General features: G+C 36.4%; 1 protein-coding gene across 2 annotated transcripts in view; it reads left to right on the top strand.

Annotated features, from left to right (window-relative positions):
• Window positions 1-247: 247 nt before the first annotated feature.
• The window catches only part of DTNBP1 (dystrobrevin binding protein 1), a 117563-nt gene continuing 92912 nt past the window's right edge, over window positions 248-24898 (top strand). For both annotated transcript variants that reach the window (XM_063097737.1, XM_063097736.1), the window contains exons 1-4: window positions 248-366; window positions 8877-8930; window positions 9665-9715; window positions 19775-19835. In XM_063097737.1, coding sequence (XP_062953807.1) covers window positions 311-366; window positions 8877-8930; window positions 9665-9715; window positions 19775-19835 — 222 coding nt within the window. In that variant the 5' untranslated portion in view covers window positions 248-310. The remainder of the gene's footprint in view (window positions 367-8876; window positions 8931-9664; window positions 9716-19774; window positions 19836-24898) is intronic.

The following is a 24898-nucleotide window of genomic DNA, read 5'->3' as shown; positions in this document are numbered from 1 at the left end:
AAAATACGAGAAGGCCTGGCGAGGAACAGCAAAAACCCAAGGCGGTTCTCGCCTTCTCAGCAGGGAGGGCAGGCCCTCCCCTTTTCCGCAGCCCGAGCCCGGCGCGGCCCACTGCGGCTGCGCGGGCCCGGCGGGGCGGGAACGCGGAAGGGGCTGAGGTAGCGGCGCGGCAGCGAGCGCCGGGCGGGGGCGGGGCCGGCCGTGGAGTGCGGGGCGTGCGGATGACAGGTGCGGGGGCGGCGGGACCGAGGACGGTGACTGCGACGGCAGCGGCAGCTCGAGGCCTGAGGGGAGGAGACCCGCAGCGGCGATGCTGGAGACCCTGCGCGAGCGGCTACTGAGCGTGCAGCAGGATTTCACCTCCGGGTGGGTATACGGTGGGCGACGGAAAGGGACCTGAGGGGGCCAGGGCCGAGGCGGGCGGAGGAGCCAGGCGTTGTCCGGGACGCCCCTGCCTGCCTCCCTCCCTCTCTTCGCCTCACCGCGCTCCCGGGTCCCGCCCCGCAGCTCCCAGCCCCGCCCCGTCCCGCCGAGGAAAGTAACGAACTTCCCGGCGTTGGCGGCCCAGAGTAACTTAGGTCGCAACGCGCAGGCTCTGATCGGCCCGGGGCTGGGAAGTAGTGGGCAACGCGGCGGTGTGCGCTGGGGACGCCCCGGCCCCCCTCGGGCCCCCTCCGTTCCCCTCCCGGCAGCATCAGCTCGGCCGAAGAGGGGAGTCATGTGAAAAGCGAGCGCGCCTCCTCCCTTCCGCCCCCGCGGGACGGTGGCGCTGCGGCCCCTCGTCCCCCGACTGCGAGACGCTTGCCCGCTGCCCCCTCCCCTCCCCTCCCCTCCCCAGGCCGGGGTCCGCCCGGGCCGAGCCGTCCGCGTCCCAGCAGCGCTCCCGCTCGGGGGCTGGCCTAAGCCCTGGCAAGGCTGGCCGCCTCTTCCCTTCAGCTTTCTCTCCGTACCTTTGCCCTGGATTTGCCGCCTCTGTGAAGGAACTCTTGGGCACGAGAAACAACAGAACTATGGCAATGCTACTGACAACCAATGGTTAAGGGCACAGATCAGGCGGTTCCCAAACTTTGCTTAGAAACACCTGGGAACCTTTCACAATCAAGACGCCCGAGTCGCACCCCATACCAATTAAACCAGAATGACTGGGCATGGAGTTTTAAAGATGCCCAGGTGCTTCCAGTGTGCAGGAAAATCTGGGAACCACAGGCCTAGACTCCGGCGCCAGACTGCCCAGGTCCTCATTCTGGCTCCATGACTTAACCAAATGTATTTTTGCAAATTACTGGAACTGTCTTGACTCATTTCACTGTTTCTGTGCCTGTAAAATGGGGACAATGCTGGTGCTTATCTCATGGGATTATTCAGAGGATTAATGAAGTAACCCGCAGTAAGCACTGTCACTATCATTACTTTAGTACTTTATTTTAATTTTTTAATTACTTTAGAAAGGGCGTCGCCTTTATAAATGATCTGTCACCTTTAGCTTACACATCCTTTTGGAGAATCCTCTGAATGTGAGGTCATCCCAATCAGTATGTTTTAAATTTCTAATGGGAAAGATGTTAGCCAAATGTTATCTTATGGGAAAGAATGTTTATACTGTTTGTTGGGCACTGAATAGTAACAAACTGGCAAATACTTGAGCACTAACCGCATGTAAAGCATTTTTGTTTTAGTTTGGTGTTCTTAAGAATACTAATTGTAGATGTTCTAGGAGTCATTCATTGATGGGTGTGCTCGCATGCTTGCATTTTTTTCTCCCTATAAATTTAGAAAAAAATAACTTATTTTCAGAGTGTAAATTATTGGGAAAATTTTGGTAGCATGCTGGAATGAGAGTGGCCAAAGGTAAACCCATCTGCCTGTGCTGTTACTGCTTCAAGGAGTTCCTTGATGGCAAAACAGTCCATCTTCTGTAGTTACTATAACTGTCTAAGTCATATGGTTGCCTCAGAACCCATTTATGCTCCTGACCATTGCTTGAGAAGGTTTCTTGCCTAGGAATACACACTCTGGACTGGGCTCTGGGCTGTCCGGGCCCAAACCATCCTGGGGACATCTGGGTAAGCCTAAAAGTTTAGAGTTTACTCAGGCAGAGGGACCAGGGGGATCTGGTTAGAAACTGACTTGACTTCTTGAAGATGCCGTAGTCTAGGGCCAGTTTGGAATTAAACATCCTGAGAGGACTTCATTCCATTTAGATCCTTTGTTGGTATCCTCTTTGACCAGGTCATTCAGCTAACAAACCACTGGGCTGTCAGCATATGTCAGCCTGTCACCTGGAAGAGAAATAACTCATATCCAAGTGATGTCTGTCTTCCAGTTGACCAGCAGCTCTAAACTCTGATGTTTTCTTTCTTCAGAGCCTCAATTTCCTACACAATTCTTAACAAGAAAAAACCCACTTAATTCATTTTATTAAACTCTCCCGCATTCAGTTTGAGATCAGCCTATTTTACATGATTGAATATTTTTGCCTTGTTGAGAAAAGATGAAATTAAACACAGCACACATGTGTCTATTGCATAGAGGCACTGAAGGATTCAAAGATGGAAGGGACATGGCCCTCGCCACCCAAAACTATTACTTTGGGTGTTTATAATCCAGAGCAGCTGCCTTCTAAATAATTGGCAAAAGTGTTCAGGTTGCCCAGGGGAATCATTAGAAGGCCTTGTACTGTTCTGAGTTCCTTCGGTGTGGCCAGTGTTGCTCCTACAGTCACCCAGAGCAGTGTCCTCTCCTTGGAGCTTTTCTGCTCATTTTCAACTTCTGAACATTCATGTAACTGGAGCTTTACTCTAGACAAATTTACTTTTTTTTTTTTTTTTTTTTTTTAGTAAAATAGGACTGTTCTTTAGAAGCCTCGTAAGAAAATGTCACATCAGTGGTTAAAGCATATCCAGTGAACATAATCAATTTCTACATTGATTTCAAACTTAGAAAAAATGAAACTTACTATCATTCTTAAAGGGCAGTATAGAGATTACTGGTGTTCTGGGGCAGCGGGGAGACTCTAGGTTGTCCATGGACTTGTGGCCATTTTTGTAAATTTTATTCATAGTGACAATTATGTCAACATTGAGGAAAAACTTAGTAACTATATATTCTTTCTGCTGTAGGTGGGTGGTGGGCCATTCCAAAGGCCACAGGAATAGAGGGCATTAGTGAGGCATCTGGGTGCCTCACTCAGAGATCTTTTTCCTTCCCCTGAGTCCTAATTTTATTTAACTCAGAATTCTTGAAGTCTTTTGGGGGGTCCACATAGAACATGTATTTTTTTTAGATAACTGGCTTGAGCTCTGAGGGAAGCAGTTGGACATACTGAAACACATAGTTTAATCTACTCGGGTGGGTGGTGGGCCATTCCAAAGGCCTCAGGATTGAGGTATTCAGGCATGCAGTACCCTTCAGGGAACTGAAAATCAGATTTAATGAAGGTTTGCAGCTGCCTGTCACAGGCTGGTGTTTCCTGTTTGTAAAGCTCTGAGTTCCTGTAAGGGATAAAAAATAAAAAACTGTTTAATACTTGTTGCAGCCAAACAGTGGGTGTTTCCCCCTCAAAACCATCACTACTCCCTGCCCTCCACCCCTGCCCAGTGTCGTCCTCCTCCTCTCTTCTGCTCCCATGGTGTCAAAACTGCAGAAGGAAAGGATCAATAATGTAGTTCATAGTGTGGTCAAATGGTGACGTTTTTCCTGAAGTATTGACTTTTCCAGGATTACTTACCTTTTTAATAAGGAGAAGAAAACTCAATATTCAAGTTGATTTAATAAGTATTTACTGAGTTCCTGCTAAGTACCAGACACTAGGCTAGACATTCGAAGTACCCTTTTACATAGATGCTTAAAAAAGATTTGAGATGTCATATGCTCAGTTTTGCCTAGTGTTTACTAAGCAGTGTGTATATATCTAAAACAGTTTCTGCCCCCTGGATGTCCTAGATTGGTGGCAGTGTAAAGCAAAGCAGAATGAACTGAATGTTAGAGATACAAATGGTGTGGAATGTGAATCCAAAGGAAAGAGGCATTAGTTGGGATTCATTTACAGAAGATTTTAAAGAGGAAGTGGCTTCTAAACTGGGCCTTAAAAAATGAGGAGAGATTGTGACAGATTTGGGTGGGGCATTTCAGAGATGGAAGCAGTCATGGGAGATGAAACGGGAAGGGAATTAGTTTATTACCAGGCGATAATAGAGGATCTTCATTGTTTGTTTAATTAATTAATCAAATATTTATTGAGCTTTTACTCTGTGGCAGGCACTATTCTAGGTGCTGAGGATATTACAGAGAACAAACCAGACAGCAAATAATGTCCCTACTGTCATTCTAGTGGCAGGAGGCAGATTATCTAGAAGGTTGTAAGTACTGTGGCTAAATATCAGGTTAAGGCGTAGAAGGCCCAGCTGTATTTCTGGAAAAGTATGTCTGCATTTCTGGAAGAAGATGTTGGAAAGCAGTGTGATAGGAAGATTAGGTATGGGGAACAGGAAGATTATTTAGGAGGCTGTACTATGGACCAGTTGAGAAATGATAAGGCAGAGCTGGTAGAAATTTAAAGTTGGGAATGGATGTGACAGGCAGTGGTTGAATTTGTCAACAGTGAGATGTGGGAGATGAAAAGTTGCAGAAATGGAGAATGTTAATTTTGGGGTATTTTAGATAAATGGTGTCATATACCAACATGAAAGCATTTAAGAATAGGTTTGAGAGAGAAGGAGCAGTTGACAGTGAATTTGTTGTGAGGTAGTTGCTTGACATTGAAGAAGCAACTTATAGTTGGAAGATTGAGACACTCATGAGAGAGGTCAGAACTGAAGTGGCGTGTTTGGGGTTAATGAGGATAAAGATGGTCTAAATCATTCTCCCTTTCCTGAGAGTCTGTGCGACTTTTGTGTGAATTTCTCAGCCTTTGGAGCTTAGGGGCCATTTATACTTTTAAGTATCATCAATGTTTTTTTTGCTCTTCCCTGTTCTTGTTTTGAGAGAAAATTGATAAATATTAATGTGAAAATATAATAGATTGGGTTTGTGTTTGTAAACAGTATTTAAAGTTAGAATCATGGAAACATGAACATGGTTAAAAGGACTTGAGCATTATGATGAAATATGCTAATTAATTTTTTCATGGTGTTTTAAAGCAGTCATCCAAATATAGTAATTATCCTGATTTGAACGTCACATATTGCACACAGGTATTGATATTCAATGCTGTACCCCGCAGATATGTACAATCAATTATGTTTCAATTAAAAAAAATAATAATAAGGCAGTCATCCTTACTTTTCCTCATAGCTGATGATGTAGACCAGTTGGAAATTGAGGTGCAAATAAGTGAAATGCCACCTAGGTCACCCCACACAGTCAAGTCAGCTGGAGAAAGCAGATCTGTTCATCAGTCATTGTAAGGCTCCATGCATCATTCTGTTCATCTACTTCTTTTTAAGCTTCTTGCTGATCACTTTCATTTCTTAGTAAGATGACTCCATTTTAGAATTTTCTACACAACTTAAAGAAATAAATGTGCTTGTACCAAATTAAGGTAAGTCTTTGGAGCCATCTAAAAATAAAATTATTGAACTGTTGTGATGAATTTGAGATTTAGTGCTTTGAACTTGAAAGTGTACATTAGTTGTCGTTAGGAGAAAATAGTTGTCAGATGGCTCACTTAAGTCTGTGTATTAATATACTCCCACAGTAGCACTTCTGTCTTCCTGGGGGCATTTGGTATCATGAAAAAAATTGAGGATGGAGATGGGCAAGCCTTTTATACGAACTGGTGCATTGGGAACCTCCACTTTCACTCTGGTCCATTAAGATACATAGTTTTTCAGCTTTCTTGGTGGTAAAAATTTTTATTATACCTTTCATTTGAATTAGCTGTATAGTTTCCAGAACTCCGCCAAGGTCATATCTTTGTGGTTGATTGTAATACTCCCATTTTATGTTTGAAGAAACTGGGGTTTTCTCCTTAAATTGTTTTCTTTTCCAGTGTGTCATGACAGTGTGGGACATTAAATAGACTTTATGTGTGGGGTTGTTTCCAGTACAGGATCAGTGTGAGAAGCTTTAGTAGAGTTATTCCAAAGTAAAAATGGTAGGCTATGGCCAGCTGCCAAAAAGCAAAACAAAACAAAATGGTAGGCTACTTTCAGTTGAATTCTGGATTTTGAGGGTGTATTTTAGAAATGAACTTTTTGCTTTTTGTTACTTTGTTAAATGTATCTGACTTTATATTTTTTTCATCTTAAGATAATAATAGCTGTCATAACCCTTCATCTTTTTTTCTCTTGAACTTTCTTGACTGTTTCCAACTTTCTGCTAGCTACTTAATGTTTTCTCCAGCAGTTTCTATTGTAGATTTTTGCACATTGATGATTTATTTGGAGAAGGTGTGGTAAGAAAAGATGAATATTTAAAATATTAAAATGTTTTTGTAGTTAAAAAACTTTTTTAGAAAGTTTCAAACATACCCATAGAATAACATAGTGAATCTCATATACCCATTTTTCATATTCAACAGTTTTCAGATACAGTATTGCCACATGTGCTTTGTCCCGCTGTTTATTTATAAAGTAAATCTCAGACTTGTCTGTTACAGTCTCTCACATGTCGGTTTGCATAGCTTAAAAAAATACGGACACTACATAAATACAGTGCCGATGTCATAGCTAACAAAATTAACACTAATTCTTTGATATTATCAATTATTCAGTCCTTAATCAGATTTCCTTGGTTCTTACAAATGTATTTTTATAGTTTGTTTAAATCCAGATCACATGAGTTCCACACGTTATATTTGGTTAAAGACCAATTTTTAAAGCAGATGGTTGTTAAGGAGCCACATGGGGAAGCTAATTGAATCTTCCAACAATTTTATTTTCAGCTCCCTGTAACACTCTTCCTTTCCCTTTTACGCCAAAGTAATTTCTTCTTTTTTTGAGGGGGGGAGGGGGGACAAACTTAGTATATTACAGTTGAGAAATTAAAAGGTTATTTTAGAAATAAATATTTGAAATACCAGCCTAGAGATTTGCTGGATCACAGAATTAGAGGGGTCAGAAAAGGATCTTAGCAATACCCTTTTACATCTAACTGTGTAGAATTGTCCCAAATTACTAAAAATAATCCTAGAATCGTTTTGAGTATTACTCACTGCTGTATGTAACTATTCTAGGATAATTCTACCTGGGATGTCTCAACTAAGTGCCTTTCTTGAATTTTGTAGTGGAAATGGTAGAGCATGGCTATCAAAATATCTTTCCCTAGCTTTTGCTTGATCTTAGTTTAAACCAGACTTGTTAATTTCCAAGATAAGCTTGGAAATCTATATTGTTTCTCTGGAACAGATTAGGATTCTGTACATTTTCCTAGACTCATCTGGAGAGATATGCAAGTTAATTTTGAATTAAAGAGATTGCCAAATCTTTTGGATACTGTAGAGAAATTAATCTCATCAATATTTTATTTTTTTGAAAAAGATCATGGAGTAATATAAAACTCTTTCTATGAAAGTAGCATTCCAATTTGGTTAAAAGATGCATTTGATCAGCAGTCCCTTTCTTGTGCTTCACCAAGCATTATTGACCTCGAAAAAAAAAAAAAAAGATGGAATTCTGTTAGGGCCTGCATGTATAGATATGTAGGTTGTACACTGTACAGTGCATGGTTGAGGCATTCTTGTAAGCGTCAGCTTGTATATTAGGACAATTTCTGGCTGGTGGCAGTAAAGTGTCTTGAGGAAAGAGCACCTATTTATATTTTTGCAAAGACTTTGTAGGGGCTAGCAGTGGTACTGTGGCCTGTGTTTTAGGTTCTATTTAGAAGTGAATATTTGTTAAAGCAATTAAATTAAGAAGAACATGTATAGCAGTATCTCATTTTATGTGAGATTATCTCATAATTTAGCACTTGCTTATTGGCAATCTCAATTATATGTAACGGAATCTACAGCCAAAAGAAAGTAAAACTGGGCCAGTGAAACAAAAATAAATTTTACAGTCAGTCTATTCATATTTTAAATATTTCAACTTCATATTTTAAATTTAGAAAAGCCCATTAATTTAATTTTATATATGCAGTTCTAGCCCATTTATCTGTTTTCCAACTCAATAATTTAAAAACAGCAAATAGAAGGGGAGAAGGCTGCTATTAAATAGTTAGCAGAAGCAGTAAGTGGTAGCTGATAACCAGATGACCAGTGGTAGAGATAGAAAATTTAGAAAAAATAGACACAGGAGCCCAGACACAAACAAAACTACCATAGATTGGTTTCAGATTAGTAAATGAGGATGTATTCCTAGCTTAGAAGCATCCAAGGAGAATGCTGTTTTGACACAAAATGCAGTCAGTGGTGTTCATAATAATGACCTGTAGTTACCAGAAAATGTTAAATGGGATATCCAAGTCATCTTTAATGGATGAAATTTGTAATATTATTTTAGAAAGATTTTTATCAGTTAAATTTCACATAATGAGGGTGATTAAAGAGTTTGGAGTGCCTGGGATAGTATCTACTTAATAAAGTATGCTGCTTAGATGTCTTTGTTACCTATCAAGTTTGCCTATGTGGATCACTACTTTTTCTGACAATGTCAGATAAATTAGGTGTCTCTAGTCTGATCACATTTAGGAGTCATTGTTTCTTTTAAAAAAGGGATTGAGGGCAAGTAAAAATATAAAGATGTTTGCTATGGAATTTTCCATTTGTGGTTACTGACATATAATAAACACTCATGTTTATTGTCTGTAGAGGTGCTTAATTCTTGCTTAAAAAAAAAAAAGCTTATCCAACCTAAAATTTTAACAGCTGTGAAAATTTGTGGTTGAAAAATCTCTTGACCTGTAAAATTTTATATTTTATACTTGTTGAATTATAGGCTGAAGACTTTAAGTGACAGGTCAAGAGAAGCAACAGTAAAAAGCAAACCCAGGTAAGCTTGTGCTAACATTTTAATTTACCATGACATAAGTGTCGTACAACTTTTGGTTGTTCATAATAGAATAATTACTTTAATGGGCTTTAGAGCTGTTGAGTGCATCTGACTACAAAACAATTTATTGATTCTTTTCTAAATTTTGTAACACAGGACAATTTTCTGATAAAATTGTGAAATGTTTAAAAAAAGTGAAGTGTAATTGTTTGACTCTGACAATCAATGTCTATTGTTTGATCATAATTAACCATTTTTAACTTGTATATTAGGAGCAAAAGTTAAAGTCCTGCGTTATTAAAAAGCAAATTGATAATGAAACAATACTTGGCAAGTGAGTCTCTAGCTATGTTACCTGCTTTATATGAAAACACCGATATTGTGGTGTTCTTTTCATTTTTTTAATAAAGTGTGTGACCAAATTTCACTTTGAACCTAGAGTTGATAAACTTTGATTATGTATATTTACTCTTATTATCTAGCATTATATTAAAGTGTGTACTGTATTATATTCTAAAAACTGTATGGGGCAAAGTGATGGTTAATAGTACTCATAGATTACAGTATATTGACTCTGAAATAAAACAGTACATATCTCTAAAGTTTAGATAAATTGTCATTAGTGATTTTAAAATACCTTACATTACAATTGACTGTCAAAATTCTTGAATGTAACTTTTTTTTTAGTTGGCTAAATCAAAGAATTTTAATAAAATCAGTGTTTCTTTTGGCAGGACTGTTTCATATTTGCCAAAGTACTCTGCTGGACTAGAATTACTTAGCAGGTGAGTGTTTAGAGAGAAAGATTATGCTTCTGACTATTTTATTGACTAAAAATATCTTATAACTTAATAGGTAGAAATCTTAAAACACCTAAATTTTACCTTAATATAGCAAATGGAAATTATTTACTTATTTTTTCCATTAAGGCTTTCACATTTCATTGGCTTCACTTTTCAGTGGTTCAAAGACCATTCACAGTTTGATCACTATTGTATTTACTTATTATGTGTATTTATTGTAAGTATGGTTTCTTTGTTGCAAGAAAATTGATTCTGAATTTGAATCTTCAATAATTTTGTTTCCTACTTTGATTTGTAATTTTATATCATTTTTTCCCAATCCATTCCTATTGACACACAAATTAATATTAAAATACATGGTCGTCTTTGACATGACACTAAAAACACAAGCAACAAAAGAAAAAAAATAGATAAATTGGACTTGATGAAAATTAAAAACTTCTGTGCTCCAAAGAACATCATCAAGAAATGAAACAACCACCCACAGAATGGGAGAAAATATTTGCAAATTATATATTTAATGAAGGATTTGTATCCTGAATATATAAAGAACTTTTATAGCTCAACAGTAAAAAGACAACCCAGTGAAGAAATTATAATTTTAAAAAATTGTGGTAAAATACATATAACATAAAATCTATCACCTTAATGTACAGTTCAGTACTGTTATCACCTTAACCATTTTTAAATATACAGTTCAGTACTGTTGAGTACATTCACAGACTGGTTGTGCATCCAATCCTCAAAACTCTTTTCATCTTGCAAAACAAACTCTGTACCCATTAACCAGCAACTCTCTATTCTTCTTCCCATTCTCCCTGCCCCTGGCAGCCATCATTCTACTTTCTGTCCCTATGAATTTGACTACCCTAGCTACTGGATATAAGTGGATTATATAGCATTTGGCTTTTTATGACTGGCTTATTTCACTTAGCATAATGTTTCCAAGTTCATCCGTGTTGTAACGTGTCGGAATTTTCATCCTTTGTAAGGCTTGAGTAATATTCCATTGTAGGTATTTACCGCATTTCGTTTATCCATTTGTCTGTCGCTGGACACTTGGGTTGTGTCCACCTTTTGGCTATTGTGAATAATGCTGCTAATAATATTTGGACATGGGTGTACGAATATCTCTTTGAGACTGTGCTTTTAGCTCTTTTGGGTATATACCCAGAAGTGGAATTGCTGGTTCATGTGGCATATGGTAATTCTATGGTTAATTTTTTTAGGAACCACCATACCGTTTTCCACAGTGGCTGCACCGTTTTACATTCCCACCAGTGCACAAGGATTCCACTTTCTCCACATCCTCACCAACACTTGTTATTTTATGTTTTCGTTTTGTTTTTTTATTATAGCCATTCTGCTGAGTATGAAGTGGCATCTTGTGGTTTAGATTGGCATTTCCCTAATGACTAATGTTGGTGAGCATCTTTTCATGTGCTTATGGCCATTTGTATACCTCCTTTGGAGGAATGTCTGTTTCTTGCCCATTTTTGAATTGGGTTATTTGTGTCATTTTGTTGAGTTTTAGGTGTTCCCTACATATGATGGATATTAACCCCTTATCAGATGTGTGATTTTCAAATAATTTCTCCATTTCCTGTGTTGTCTTTTTACTCCACTGATTGTGTTCTTTGATGCACAAAAATTTTAAATTTTGATGAAGTCCAGTTTGTCTATTTTTTCTTTTGTTGCCTGTGTCTTTGGTGTCATATTGAAGATATCATTGCCAAATCCAATGCCATGAAGATTTTCCGCTGTGTTTTCTTCAAAGGGTTTTATAGTTTTAGCTCTATATTTGGGTCTTTAATCCACTTTGAGTTAAATTTTGTATATGGTGTTAGGTAAAGGTCCAACTTTATTCTTTTGCATGTGGATTTCCATTCTTCCCAGCACCATTTGTTGAAATGAATGAATTTTTAAAATTTTTTTTAAAATTGTGATAAAAAATGCATATAACATTAAATATATCATCTTAACCATTCTTAAGTGTACAGTTCTATAGTGTTGAGTATATTCACATAGTTGTGCTACCAGCTCTCATTCATTGAGTGGTCTTGGCACCGTTTTCAAAAATAATTTGACCATGTATACAAGGGTTTATTTCTGGGCTCTCTATTTCGTTGGTCTTTATGTCTGTCTTTATGTCAGTAACTACACTGTTTTGTAGCTTTGTAGTCAGTTTTGAAATCAGGGATTATAAGTCCTCCAACTTTGTTCTATTCAGTGTCCCTTAAGATTCCATATGATTTTTAGGATGGATTTTTTTCTGTGCATGCAAAGAATGTCATTGGGATTTTGATAGGGATTGCATTGGATCTGTAGATCATGTTGGGTATTATTAACATCTTAATAATATTAAGTCTTCCAATCCATGAACATGAATTTCTTTTCATTTATTTACATCTTTAGTTTCTTTCAAAAATGGTTTTGTAGTTTTCATTATATAAGTCTTCCACCTTCTTGGTTAATTTAATTCCTAGGTAGTTTTTTGATGTTATTATCAATGGAATTATTTTCTTACTTTTGTTTTTGAATTGTTTATTGTTGGTACATAAAAACACAACTGACTTGTGCTGATTTTGTATCCTGCTTTGCTGAATTTGTTTATTCTTAACAGGTTATTTTGTGTGGAATCTTTAGGGTTTTCTGCAAAAGAAATCATATCTGAACTGATCATATGTGAACTGAAATCATTTTACTTCTTCCTTTCCAGTTTAGATGCCTTTTGTTTCTTTTTCTTGCCTAATTGGCTAGAACTTCTAGTACTATGTTTATTAGAAGTGGAAAAAGCAAGCATTCTTGTCTTCTTCCTGATCTTAGCAGAAAAACTTTCTTTCACCATTGAGTATGTTAGCTATGAGCTTTTACTTATTGAGATAGTTTCCTTCTGTTCCTAGTTTGAATGTTTTTATCATGAAAGTGTTACACTTCCCACTGTGTAACAGAGATGAAAAAAGGATTACGCAAAGCACCATGAATGCATTGAGAAGCCCAAAGGGTCTGCATCCCAGAGAAAATTGGATACAGCCACCATTCAAAGTTAGCTTCTGTTTTTTACTGTAAAGACAAGGAAGTTTCACAAGAAAATTCAGTTGATTCAATCATTACAAAAGGACACAAGGATATGGGCAGTGTTACAAAAGTTATCTATGGCTAAGTATAGCTTAAGCAATGGAAACTAGTAACATCAGTAAAATTAATAATGTGACATTCCAAAGTACAATTAGTGAAAAGCTAAGTTGGTCAAACTGGCTCATTACCTAAAGTGTAACCTCTCTTTAAGAAAGAGTTACATTCTTATGATAAATCTAAGTACAATTATTTCTAAAGCTTCCCCCAACAGACAGCTTGCCCCTAGCAAACATTTTTTTCACATCTTTTCCTTCAGCAATTCTGAAAATCTCTTAACAGTATCAGCATGACAATCACCTGTTAACTCTAAAATCATTAAAGTATACAATCCCATACCTAAGCAATGATTAGAGTTGATTAGATGGGCTGTGGCCCCCTACGCAAGGGCTTTTGCCCCAATATATATTCACTTACAAACTCTATTCTATAAATTAAATGAGAATCAACATTATTTAATTAGAATTGATTAAATGGGCTTTTGCACTCTATCTGTAGACTTTGGTCTTCTATCCGAGGGCTTTTGCCCTGTAGATACATTTACCTAAAAGCCCTATTCTAAAATCAAATGGAAGTCAAGATTTCTAACCCTCCACATGACAGGATGTTGAATTTTGTTAGTTTTTCTGTATCAGTTGAGATGATCATGTACTTTTATTCTTTCATTCTGTTAGTAAGGTGGTAGATTTTTATATGTTGAACAATTCTTGGATTCTAGGAATAAATCCCACTTGATCATGGTATATAATCCTTACTATATGCTGCAGGATTCAGTTTGCTAGTATTTTGTTGAGGATTTTCACATCAGCATTCATAAGGGATATTGGTCTGTAGTTTCCTTTTCTTGTAGTGTCTTTGTCTGGCTTTGGTAACAGGGCAATGCTGGCCTTGTAGAATAAATTAGGATGTGTTCCCTCCTCTTCATTTTTTTTTTTTTTTTAAGAGTTGGAGAAGGATTAGTGTGGGTTCTTTTTAAAATGTTTGGTAGGGCTGGCCAGTTAGCTCATTTGGTTAGAGTGGGGTGCTGATAACACCAAGGTCAAGGGTTCAGATCCCCACACTGGCCAGCTGCTGGGGGGGGGAATGTTTGATAGAATTAACCAGTGAAGCCATCAGGTCCAGGTTTTTTTTTTTTTTTTTTTTTTTTTATCTTAAGGCTTTTGATTTCTGATTCAATTTTCTATTTTTTCAGAGTTTAGTCTTGGTAGGTTTTGTGTTTGTAGGAATTTTTCCACTTCATGTATGTTATTCAACTTATTGGCATACAATTGTTCATAGTACTGTCTTATAATCCTTTTTATTTCTGTGGAATTGGTAGTAATCTCCCTACTTTTATTTATGGTTTTAGTAATTTGATTTCTTCTTTTTTTCTTAGTCAATCTAGCTAAAGGTTTGTTAATTTTGTTAATCTTTTCAAAGAAGAATATTTTGTTTTCATTGATTTTTCTCTTTTTTTCCTGGTTTATTTATCTCTGCTCTAATCTTTATTATTTTCTTCCTTCTGCAAGCTTTTGGTTTAGTTTGTTCTTTTTCTAGTCCCTTAAGTTTTAAAGTTAGGCTGTTGATTTGAGATCTTCTTTTTTTAATGTAAGCATTTATAGCTATAAATTTCCCTCTCAGTACTGCTTTCCCTGCGTAAATTTAGGTATGTTGAATATGTACTCAGGTGTCAAGTAGAATGTTTGCCATATGCCTGTTAGATCTAGTTGGTTTATTGTGTTGTTCAAGTCCTCTCTTTCCTTATTTATCTTCTGTCTAGTGGTTCTATTCATTTTTGAAAGTAGGGTATTGAATTCTTCAACTCTTGTTGGAGAATTGTCTATTTCTCCCTTCAGTTCTGTCATTTTTTGCTTCAATATATTGATGGTCTGTTATTAGGTGTGTAAATGTTTCTAATTGTTACTTCTTCTTGCTTTATAGACCCTTTTATTAATATATAATGTCCTTGTTTGTCTCTTAATTTTTTTAAAGTTATTTTGTCTGATATTAGTATCACCATCTGTATTAGTCTGTTTCTGTTGCTTATAACAAAATACCTGAAACTGGGTGATTTATAAAGAAAAATGAGATTTATTGCTTACAGTTTCTGAAGCTGGGTAGTCCAAAGTCCATCTAGTTGTGGTGACAGTGACCCTGGGATCTTCACATTGCAAGATGGTGGAAACAGAGAGAGAAGAGGGAGAGAGAGACAGATTCTCTTCTCTCTTCTTTTATAGACCTCAGAACCACGCCTCTGATGACCATTTTTAACTCATCCACTACAGCATAGTCCTACAATCTAATCACCTCTTGAAGGCCCCACCTTTCAATTATCATAATAGGATTTACCACCCTCTTAACAGTCACAGTGGGGGCCAAGCTTCTAATACATAAAACTTGGGGGACACAATTCAAGCTTCAGTGAGTTTAGGGGGGACATAATTCAATCCACTATACCATCCATGTACTCTCTTGGTTACTATTTCATGGAATATCTTTTTTTTTATCCTTTACCTTCAACATGTTTGGGTCTTTGGATCTAAAGTGAGTTTGAGCATTTTTAAAAAAAAATCCTTCTGCCGATCTCTGTTTTTTGATTGAAGAGTTTAATCCATTTACGTTTAAAGTAAATACTAGTAAGGAGTAAAGGAAAATAATTACTAGTAATTACTAGAACTTGTGTCTTTTTGTTACTTCTTTTCTATAGGCCTTATAGCTTTTCTGTCTCATTTTCTGAGTTACTGTCTTCTTTTGTGTGTAATCAATTTTTTTGTAGTGAAACATTTAAGTTTTCTTATTTCCCTTTGTATACAGTCTATTGTGATTTTCTTTGTGATTATCATAGGGGCTACATATAACATCCTAAAGTTATAACACACTAATTTTCATTTATACAAGTTTAACTTCAATAACATACATAAAAACTCTGACTCTATATAGCTTCATTCCCACCCACTTTTAGTTATTCATGTTACAAAATTACACCTTTATACATGTGTGTGCAAAAATAGACTAATAACTGGTTTTGTTTTTTGATGCATTAGTCTCTTAATGTAGAAAACAAAATGTGTAGTTACAAACAATAGTTATATAATACTAGCCTTGATAATTGTGCATATATTGTCATATATTGAGGGGTCTTCAGAAGTGCATGGAAAGATTCATATTATCTTGATTCCATTTTGAAGTACCTCATATTTCTTTTGCCAGAGATCTTTATTTCTTTTTTTTTTTTTTTTTTTTTTTTTCGTGACCAGCACTCAGCCAGTGAGTGCACCGGTCATTCCTATATAGGATCCGAACCCGCGGCGGGAGCGTCGCCACACTCCCAGCGCAGCACTCTACCGAGTGCGCCACGGGCTCGGCCCGAGATCTTTATTTCTTTACATGGCTTTGCATTACTGTCTGATGTTCTTTCCTTTTAACCTGGAGGACTCCCTTTAGCATTTCTTGCAGAGCAGGTCTAGCGATAACAAACCCCCTCAGCTTTTGTTCATATGGGAATGTCTTAATTTCTCCCTCATTTTTGAAGGATGGTTTTGGTAGACATAGGACTTTTGGTTGAGTTTTTTCCCTTCAGCACTTTTAATATATTAACCCTACTGCTTCCAAGGTTTCTGATAAGAAATCTACTGATAATCTTATTGGAGATTCCTAGTAGCAACTTCTTGTTGCTTTCAAAATTCTCTTGAAAATCTTTGTTTAGTAAATCCATCATCTGGTCTTTCTTGGGGGCATTTTCTATTGATTTAGTTTTTTCCTTTGAAAGGGCCATACTTTCCTGTTTCTTTGTATGCCTTTTTTTTTTTTAATTGAAAACTGGACATTTGAATTAGGTACTGCGGTAACACTGGAGATCAGATTTTCCCCTTTCCCCAGGGTTTGCTCTTTCTCTTTTGTTTTTTGATTATTGTAGTGTCTCTGTACCTGTGACCAGCCTGAGGTGTAAACTTAAGGTCTCCTTAGGTCTTTTATGAGCCTGAGCGTTCACTGGGCAGTTGAACTGGGCAATGTGTGGTGACAGCCTATATTTCCTTGTATTTGTGGTTGTGTTTGAATGTCCTCATCCTTAAACATCTGGTTCCTTAAGAGGGAAAAGAGAAAAATGAAGGGAGACAAAAACCAGATGTGGTCCTTTTAAATCCTCTGCAAGTTACTTTAGTCAGAGTAGGAGGGATTTGCAACAATGTCTGCCTCTGTGTCTGCACCTCTCATCAGAAGCAGTAGTCAGTGACCAGAGCACAGATCCCTGATATTTGGAGAACAGGGTTCTTATTGGCCCACCCTGGCTTCCACAAGCTGTGTACAAGCTACTTTAGGAATGACTGTATGGCTTCCTGCCATGGGGTTTGGGGATGGGTAGTTGCTACTATGCTAGGAGATGAAATTGACTGAAAATAACCTCAATTCACCTTCTAAGCCTTCCCCTGGAAGTTGCAAGCCTTCAATAGACTCCAGAGTTCCAAATTAGTTACATCACACAGATTCTGCCAGTGCAATTGTGGTCTAGGTCGGAGACAGATTCCTGGTGCTTCCTACTTTGCCATTTTGCCTCTACCTCCTAGATAATAATTTTTTAAGTGATGTAGTATAACACAGTCAAGAAGTAGTCTTCTATATTCCCATAGCTCTAATGCTTTATAATTAGCACTTTCCTTCGTCTACCTAACAAGGTAATTATTTACGTGTGTGTTAGTCTTCCTGCCTGTATTGTGAACTCTTCCACTAGTCTTGCCATGGTATATATAGAAGATGTTCAGTAATTGTTTGAATGAATGAATTATTACATTATGAGTGGAGTTTCTTTTCCATTCCTTTAGCATTGACTTCAAATTTTAAATATAGTTTGAACATAGGAAAATGGAAGGAGTTTACTTCCAGGGTCTTTATCTCACCAAAATGGTGTGGTAAGGTCATCCATCTGTTGAAAGTGATTGGATGGGGATGGGTTTCAAGGCTGTGTGAGATGTATAACACCTGCTGTGTGTACTACAGGGTACAATCTAATAGGAATGAATGTTTTAAAGTGCTGGTTGGCAGCTAAGGCCCATGCATGCTTGGATGGCATGCATTTGTAATTGACCGCATGCCTTTCTCTAACAGTGCTCCATAGTGTAGGAGTAGAGCAGAGAAAATCAATTGTTGTGATAATCTAGGTTTAGAGAATGGCAAAGACAGTAGGAAAATCATGCACTAGGTGCTGAACTAGAAAGGTAGATGTAAGGGAGGGTAATATAATGGCAAGGACAGTGTGGAGAGCATACATAATAAGGGGGGGAAGGAGACAGTGAGAGATAGTAGGAAAAGAATGATCTGGAGTCTAAATGGCAAGGATTAATTTGCTCTTTCCCACTCACTGGAGAAAGTGATAGAAAATTTTACGATGAAGCCCTGAATTTTTAACTTGCAATTAGTGTGTTTATTCCTTCACTCAACAGATGCTTAATAAATGTCTGTTATGTGTCAGGATATGTACTAAGTACTGGGACAACAAAGATTCAAAAGTAAAATTCATCTCAGCAGTTCTGGTTCCTGAGTGCCTGGCATTCAGTAAATACTGATTTTAATTGATACTTAACACGGTCTGATACACCAGAGAAAATGTTCAAGCTTTCTGTTAGTCAACAATAACAGCAGGACTGTATTCACTATGTGACCTTCCACCTTGCTTTTTATTACAAGCAGGTTCTAGTATAGTCTATTTTGATTATTCAGATTTATTTTCCAATTTAAATTCAACAGAAAAATTGTGAATCTCTACATGATGAGGGGAGGCAATATAAACTCATCAAATATGTATCCCATTTGGAGAATTATCAGTTGGGTAGCTAGAATTTTAGATAAGATGGGAAATCAAGTTTTACATCAGCAACTGTATGAATAATAGTTCAGAAATCATTTTTGTTTTTCACTTTTTGTTTTGAAATAATTTCAGACTTAGAAAAAAGTTGCAAAAATAGAACAAAGAATTACAACTTTCCCAGTGTTATATTACATAACCACAGTACAATATTCACAATCAGGACATTAACATTGGTAAATAGTTTAATCTACAGACCTTAGTCAAATTTCATCAATTGTCCCACTAATGCCCTGTTTTCTGGACTAGGATCCAATCCTATTTAGTCACCACGTTTCTCCTTATCTTCTTTAATCTGGAACAGTTCTCAAATCTTTGTCTTTGACCTTAACAACACTTTTGAGGAGTACTGGCTAATTATTTTTCAAAACATACATCAATTTGGGTTTATCTGCTATTGTGTGATTAAATTCAAGTTAATGCTTTTTTGGCAAGAATATCAGAATAAAGTGTCCTTCCCAGTGCCTCCTATCATTAGGCACATGATCTTGATGTGTTATTACTGTTGATACTAATTTTGATCACTTGGTTAAGGAAGTGTCTACCAGGTTTCTCTGCTGTTAACACTGATTTCCCCTTTTTAGTTAATGAATATCCTGTAGGGAGATACTTTGAGACTATGTAAATATACTGTTTCTCTCTATACTTCTACCCACTAATTTTATCATCCATTAGAATTCTTTAAGGAACAATCATTACTGTTGTGTTTACCAAATGGTGGTTTTCTCTTTCCATCATTTCTTATACAATTACCAATTGGAATTCTACTGTAAGGAAGAGTTTTTCTCTTTTTTCCCATTTATTTATTTATTCAATTATTTATATCACTATAGAATCATGGATTTTTGTTTTATTCTTTGAGTTATAATCCATTACAACCATTACGTTTTTTGTGGTCAAATTGCCATTGGAAGCTCCTTCAGGTTGACTTCTGTGTCTTTGCAACATTCCCCCATTACTTTTTGAACATTTCCTTGGGGCACAATAGGATGTTCCAAGTTCATCTTTAGATAGTATTTCTTTTTAATGTGTGGTTTGCATTTCAGATTATTTTTTGCTTTTCTTAGGTATGAAGATACATGGGCTGCACTTCACAGAAGAGCCAAGGAATGTGCAAGTGCTGGAGAGGTAAAGAATTGGCTAATCTTATACCTGTGGTAAAATTTCTGTTTTCAGTGTCAAATGCTAGTTTTTAAAAAATTAGATATATAATTGTATTAGAATGTTTTGCAGGATATCTGAAACTGAATTTAGTAGTTTATTATGAGACTTCCTGAATAAAGCACCTTTTTACAGTTTCTCAGTCAAGTAATGTAGTTTAGTTGGACTAGACAGTTTACAACTTTTATTCTAAGGACAAGTAAATATTTGATTTATCTAGGTATAATGTTTTGAATTTGAATCTGATGAATTTGCAATATATATAAGTTATAAGATGTAATCTCGGGCTGGCCCGTGGCTCACTCGGTAGAGTGCGGTGCTGATAACACCAAGGCCCTGGGTTCGGATCCCATATACGGATGGCCGGTTCGCTCACTGGCTGAGTGTGGTGCTGACAACACCAAGTCAAGGGTTAAGATCCCCTTACCGGTCATCTTTTAAAAAAAAAAAAAAAAAGATGTAATCTCTTTCTACCCATTATTTAGGAATTCCTTATTTGGGCAAAAGCTTAACCTAGCTTAGTCTACGTAAAGTCATTAATTTGCTTAGCAAATACAAAATTTTGGCAATCATCCTCAATTCACTTAGAAATAAAAACTGCTTTCAAGCACTATGTATAGAGTATATAATGAATAAGAATGACTTGTAAGTAAAATTATTTGGTACATGTACTTAAAGATCTATTAGCCAAGATCAAAATCTCTGTGCTGTTGATGTCAGTCAAACTGTTTATCTTTCTAGAAAACATTTCTGTGATTCTCATATTTAGTTAATTTAGAATCAGTTTCTTTACCATTTACCTAAATTAGTGAAGCTGCAATAGTTGTTTAGAACTTAGGAATATATAGGATGAAATTTAGACTCTAGCATTTCTCTTAGAAGTTACTGAAAAGGGGGGAGGTTGTAGGTTTCTGGAAGTAAGGCAGACTAGATACTTTGAAAAACTCTACAGCTATAAAACACTTAAATGCTAAATGTATTTTTAGAAGTGAGCAAGGAATAAGGCACTCTCAGACATGATTTTAAAGTCACTGAAATTAAAAACCTAAAAGATGTGTTTAAAAGGAATTATATGCAGCTGAAGAAAGAATTAGTAAAGTAAGAGTCAAAGAGATTACCCACAAAGTATCTCTGAGATAAGAAAATGGAAAATATGAATAGTTATAAAAGGTCTTTAGGTTGTACCAAGTGAGACTGCCAATATTTGACCAGTTTTGATCTATAAAGTAGCAGTTTCATACTGGTCAGCCCAATATATCCAGTAAACATTCCAGAAAGAGAGAATGAGGGAGAGACAATATAAGAAAAGATAAATGGCTGAGAATTTTTCATAAATGAGATATGTAAATCCTTAGATTCAGAACATACAACAAGCAACCAAGACAAATAATTATCCACACCTAGACACCTCATATTGAAACTACAGAACAGTAAATGCAAGGAGAAGATCTCAGAACAACTAGAGAGAAAAGACAGATCACTTATAAATGAATGTGTTCCACAGCATACTACTGTTGTGAAGAATGAGGGTAAATTAAGACATTTTTAGATATAAAACAGAGTTTTCTATCAACAGTTCCCCAATAAAAATTTCTAAAGAATGTATTTTAGGAAAAAAGGAAAATTGTTTTAGAAGAAGGTCTGAGATGTAGGAAGAAATAGTGGGCAGAGAAAATGTTAAACATAGATAAATCTAAACAAACAGTGGCCATATATAGCAGTTGTCTAATTTGTGGGACTAAAAGACAGAATAATAATACTGGATAACAAAGCATGTCAGCTAGAAGGCAGGTTATCAGAGTTCAAGCATTCTAAGATCTTTGTATTATTTGGGAGGAGTGTATAGATATTGATTAACCTCACATTTAAAGTTGAATATGGAGGGCAGAATTTCAAGGGTAACAACTAAAGAATAGAAATAGTGTCTATCTTCCAAAACAATAGACAAAAACTAGAATAATGAGAAAGAATTCAATCAGTGCAAAAGATGACAAAGCACCAGGGAAAAAAAAACATAACAAGCAAAATAAACAGAATAAGATAGTGAAAATAAATCTGAATATCAGAAATCACAATAATTGTAAGTGGACTAATGTTGCCTGTTAAAGGGTATATATTGAAAGACCTGGAAAAGTAACCTAGTTTATCTAGCTTATCAGCTGCTTAAAGAGACACTCTCAGAACATTAGGACACAAAGGTTGAGTATAATTGGAGCGGGAAAAGATATACTAGATAAGTACTAACCAAAGAGTGTTGATATGGTTATGTTAATATCAGTGAAATAGATGTGAAAAGAAAAAAGTGGTATGAGGAAGGAAAGGATTACTATATAATATAAAGGAGGAAAAAGTCTAAACTTGTATGTTCTTAATAAATGCCTCAGAATCGATAAAGCACAAATAGAATTATAAGGCTAAAACAGATAAATCCATAATCAGAATGGGAGAATTTTAATATATTCCTCTTAAGTGATAGGAAAAAAATACCAGATGAAATAAGTATAGATAGAAATGATTTGAATAATGTGATTAGCAAATTTGCCAGATGGGCAAATGTAGAGTACTACTCTGACAAATATACAACTTTTTAAAAGCACACCTGGAACACTCATAAAAATTGGCCATGTACCAGGCTGCACAGCAAGTCTCAGAAAGTTTCATATAAATGAAGTCATATGGAATATTCTCTTATCCCAGTGCTACAAGTCAATATAAGAAGACAATTTTGAAAACTCCCTATGTTTGGAAATTTAAAATATATGTTATGAATAATTTATTGCTCAAAGGAAAATGTTAAAAATTTAAGAATAGAACTGAATGATAATTACTACTTTCATATAAACTTGTAGAATTTGCTAGCATCTACCTATAGGGAAATTTTATAAAGAAAAAAAGACTGAATATCAGTGAGTTAATCTAACTTAAGAATTTGGAAAGAGAACAGAATAAACCTTGAAGAAAAAATGAAAGAGATCATAAGAAAAGTAAATGAAATAGAATACAAAAATACTGTAGAAGCTAAGCAAAGCCAAAAGTTTTAGGAAAGACTAATGCATTAGTTAATAAATAATTAGTTAATAAGTCTCTGGTGATATTGAGCAAGAAAAGAACAAATATGTAATTTTAAGAGTTGAAAGGAATATACAGTTCAGCAGAGGGTAAAAAGAAGTTTATGAACAACTCTATGACAAATTTGAAAACTTAGACAAAATGGCAAAATCCTAGAAATTTTTACCAAAACCAATTCTAGAAGTACTATCAATCCCAAATAGTCTTATAGCCACTAAAATTGTGTACTACTGATTAAAAATCTCTCCACTGAGAAAGCACCAGATCCACAGAATTTTATAGGAGAGTTCTATCAGACTTTCAGGAAATCTACCATTGCAATGTTATACCAACTCCTATAGTGAATTAAGAAACTGTGCCCATTTTATAAGTCTGGAATAACATAGATATGAAAACCCAACAAGGGAGGTATAATTAAGTGAAACTGGAGCCCACTGGCATTCATGAATAGATAGATGATGCCTTTATTTTGTTTATAATTTTTCTGTCACTTAACTTCAGTAATTCATTTCTGAAAACGACGTTTTCCATGCAAGCATTCTAGCCAGCTGCCTATTTTCCATATTTTAAGTTGGAAAAGTTACAGTGTGTTTCATGTTAACCCCAAACCCTCAACCAAATTCCTTAAATATACAGTCAGCTCTCCATATTTGTGGTTTCCACATCCATGGATTCAACCAACCACGGATAGAAAATATCAGGAAAAAAAAAAAAAATTCCACAGAGTTCCAAAAGCAAAACTTGAATTTGCCGCGTGCTGATTACTATGTTGAATTCACATGGATGAAGTGATGTGTAGGCATTGTATTAGGTATTATAAGTGTTCTAGAGATTATTTAAAGTATATGGGAGAAAAAAATAAAGTATATGGGAGGATGTGCAAAGGTTATATGCAAATACTGTGCCATTTTATTTAAGAGACTTGAGCATCCTTAGATTTTGGTTTCCTTGAAGGGTCCTGGAACCAATCCTCCATGGGTACCAAGGGAAGACTATATTTATTTATTTATTTTATTTTTTTGATGTAAGTAATCATTTCTTTTATATTTTATTGGTTATGAATATTCATGAGATACAAAGCTGATTGTCACCTCTCGGGCCCAAGATGTGAAGGCCAGATTCATATTGGCAGCATACCCATTACCGCAAATTGCATTTGTACCCCATGTCCCCACCCAGTTAACCCCAACCTCCCTCCCCCTCTCCCACCCACTCCACTTTGTATCCCTAGGTATGTTCTTTCCCTCTCCAAGTCCAACCCATCACTGTGGTCTTTCTTTCCTTCCTTCTTTCTCGCTTAGCTCCCACATGTGAGTGAGTACATGCGGTATTTATCCCTCTGTGCTTTGCTTATTTCACTCAATGTAAGTTTCTCCAGGCTCATCCATGTTGTTGCAAATGGGAGAATTTCATTCTTTTTTATGGCTGAGTAGTATTCCATGGTGTATATATACCACAGTTTCCTTATCCAATCATCCATCAGTGGACATTTAGGTTGGTTCCATGTCTTGGCTATTGTAAACAGAGCTGCAATGAACACGGGAATGCAGGTACCCCTTTGACATGATGATTTCCATTCTTCTGGATATATACCCAGAAGTGGGATTGCTGGATCGTATGGAAGATCTATCTATAGTTATTTGAGAAAACTTCATACTGTTTTCCATAGTGGTTGTACTAATTTACAGTCCCACCAACAGGAAAGACTATATTTAAAACAAGCAAAATGCCTATACATAGGTAGCAATCAGTTAGGATATGAAATGCTTAAAACATGGTTTCCTGATTACCAAATTTTGATATAATTGTTACTAAACAGTTGCTTTGTATACAGTAAAATGGCCTGTCAACAGAAGAAACATAAGCCGTGCATATGTATTGATGTGCTCTTCGTATTGTCTCAGGATTTTGATGTTCTAACAATTGTATTTGAAATGCAATTTGGAAATTTTCTCACACAT

This window comes from Cynocephalus volans, chromosome 5 (assembly GCF_027409185.1).
Source record: "Cynocephalus volans isolate mCynVol1 chromosome 5, mCynVol1.pri, whole genome shotgun sequence".
NCBI lineage: Eukaryota > Metazoa > Chordata > Mammalia > Dermoptera > Cynocephalidae > Cynocephalus > Cynocephalus volans.
This window is presented reverse-complemented; position numbering and strand designations above follow the sequence as displayed.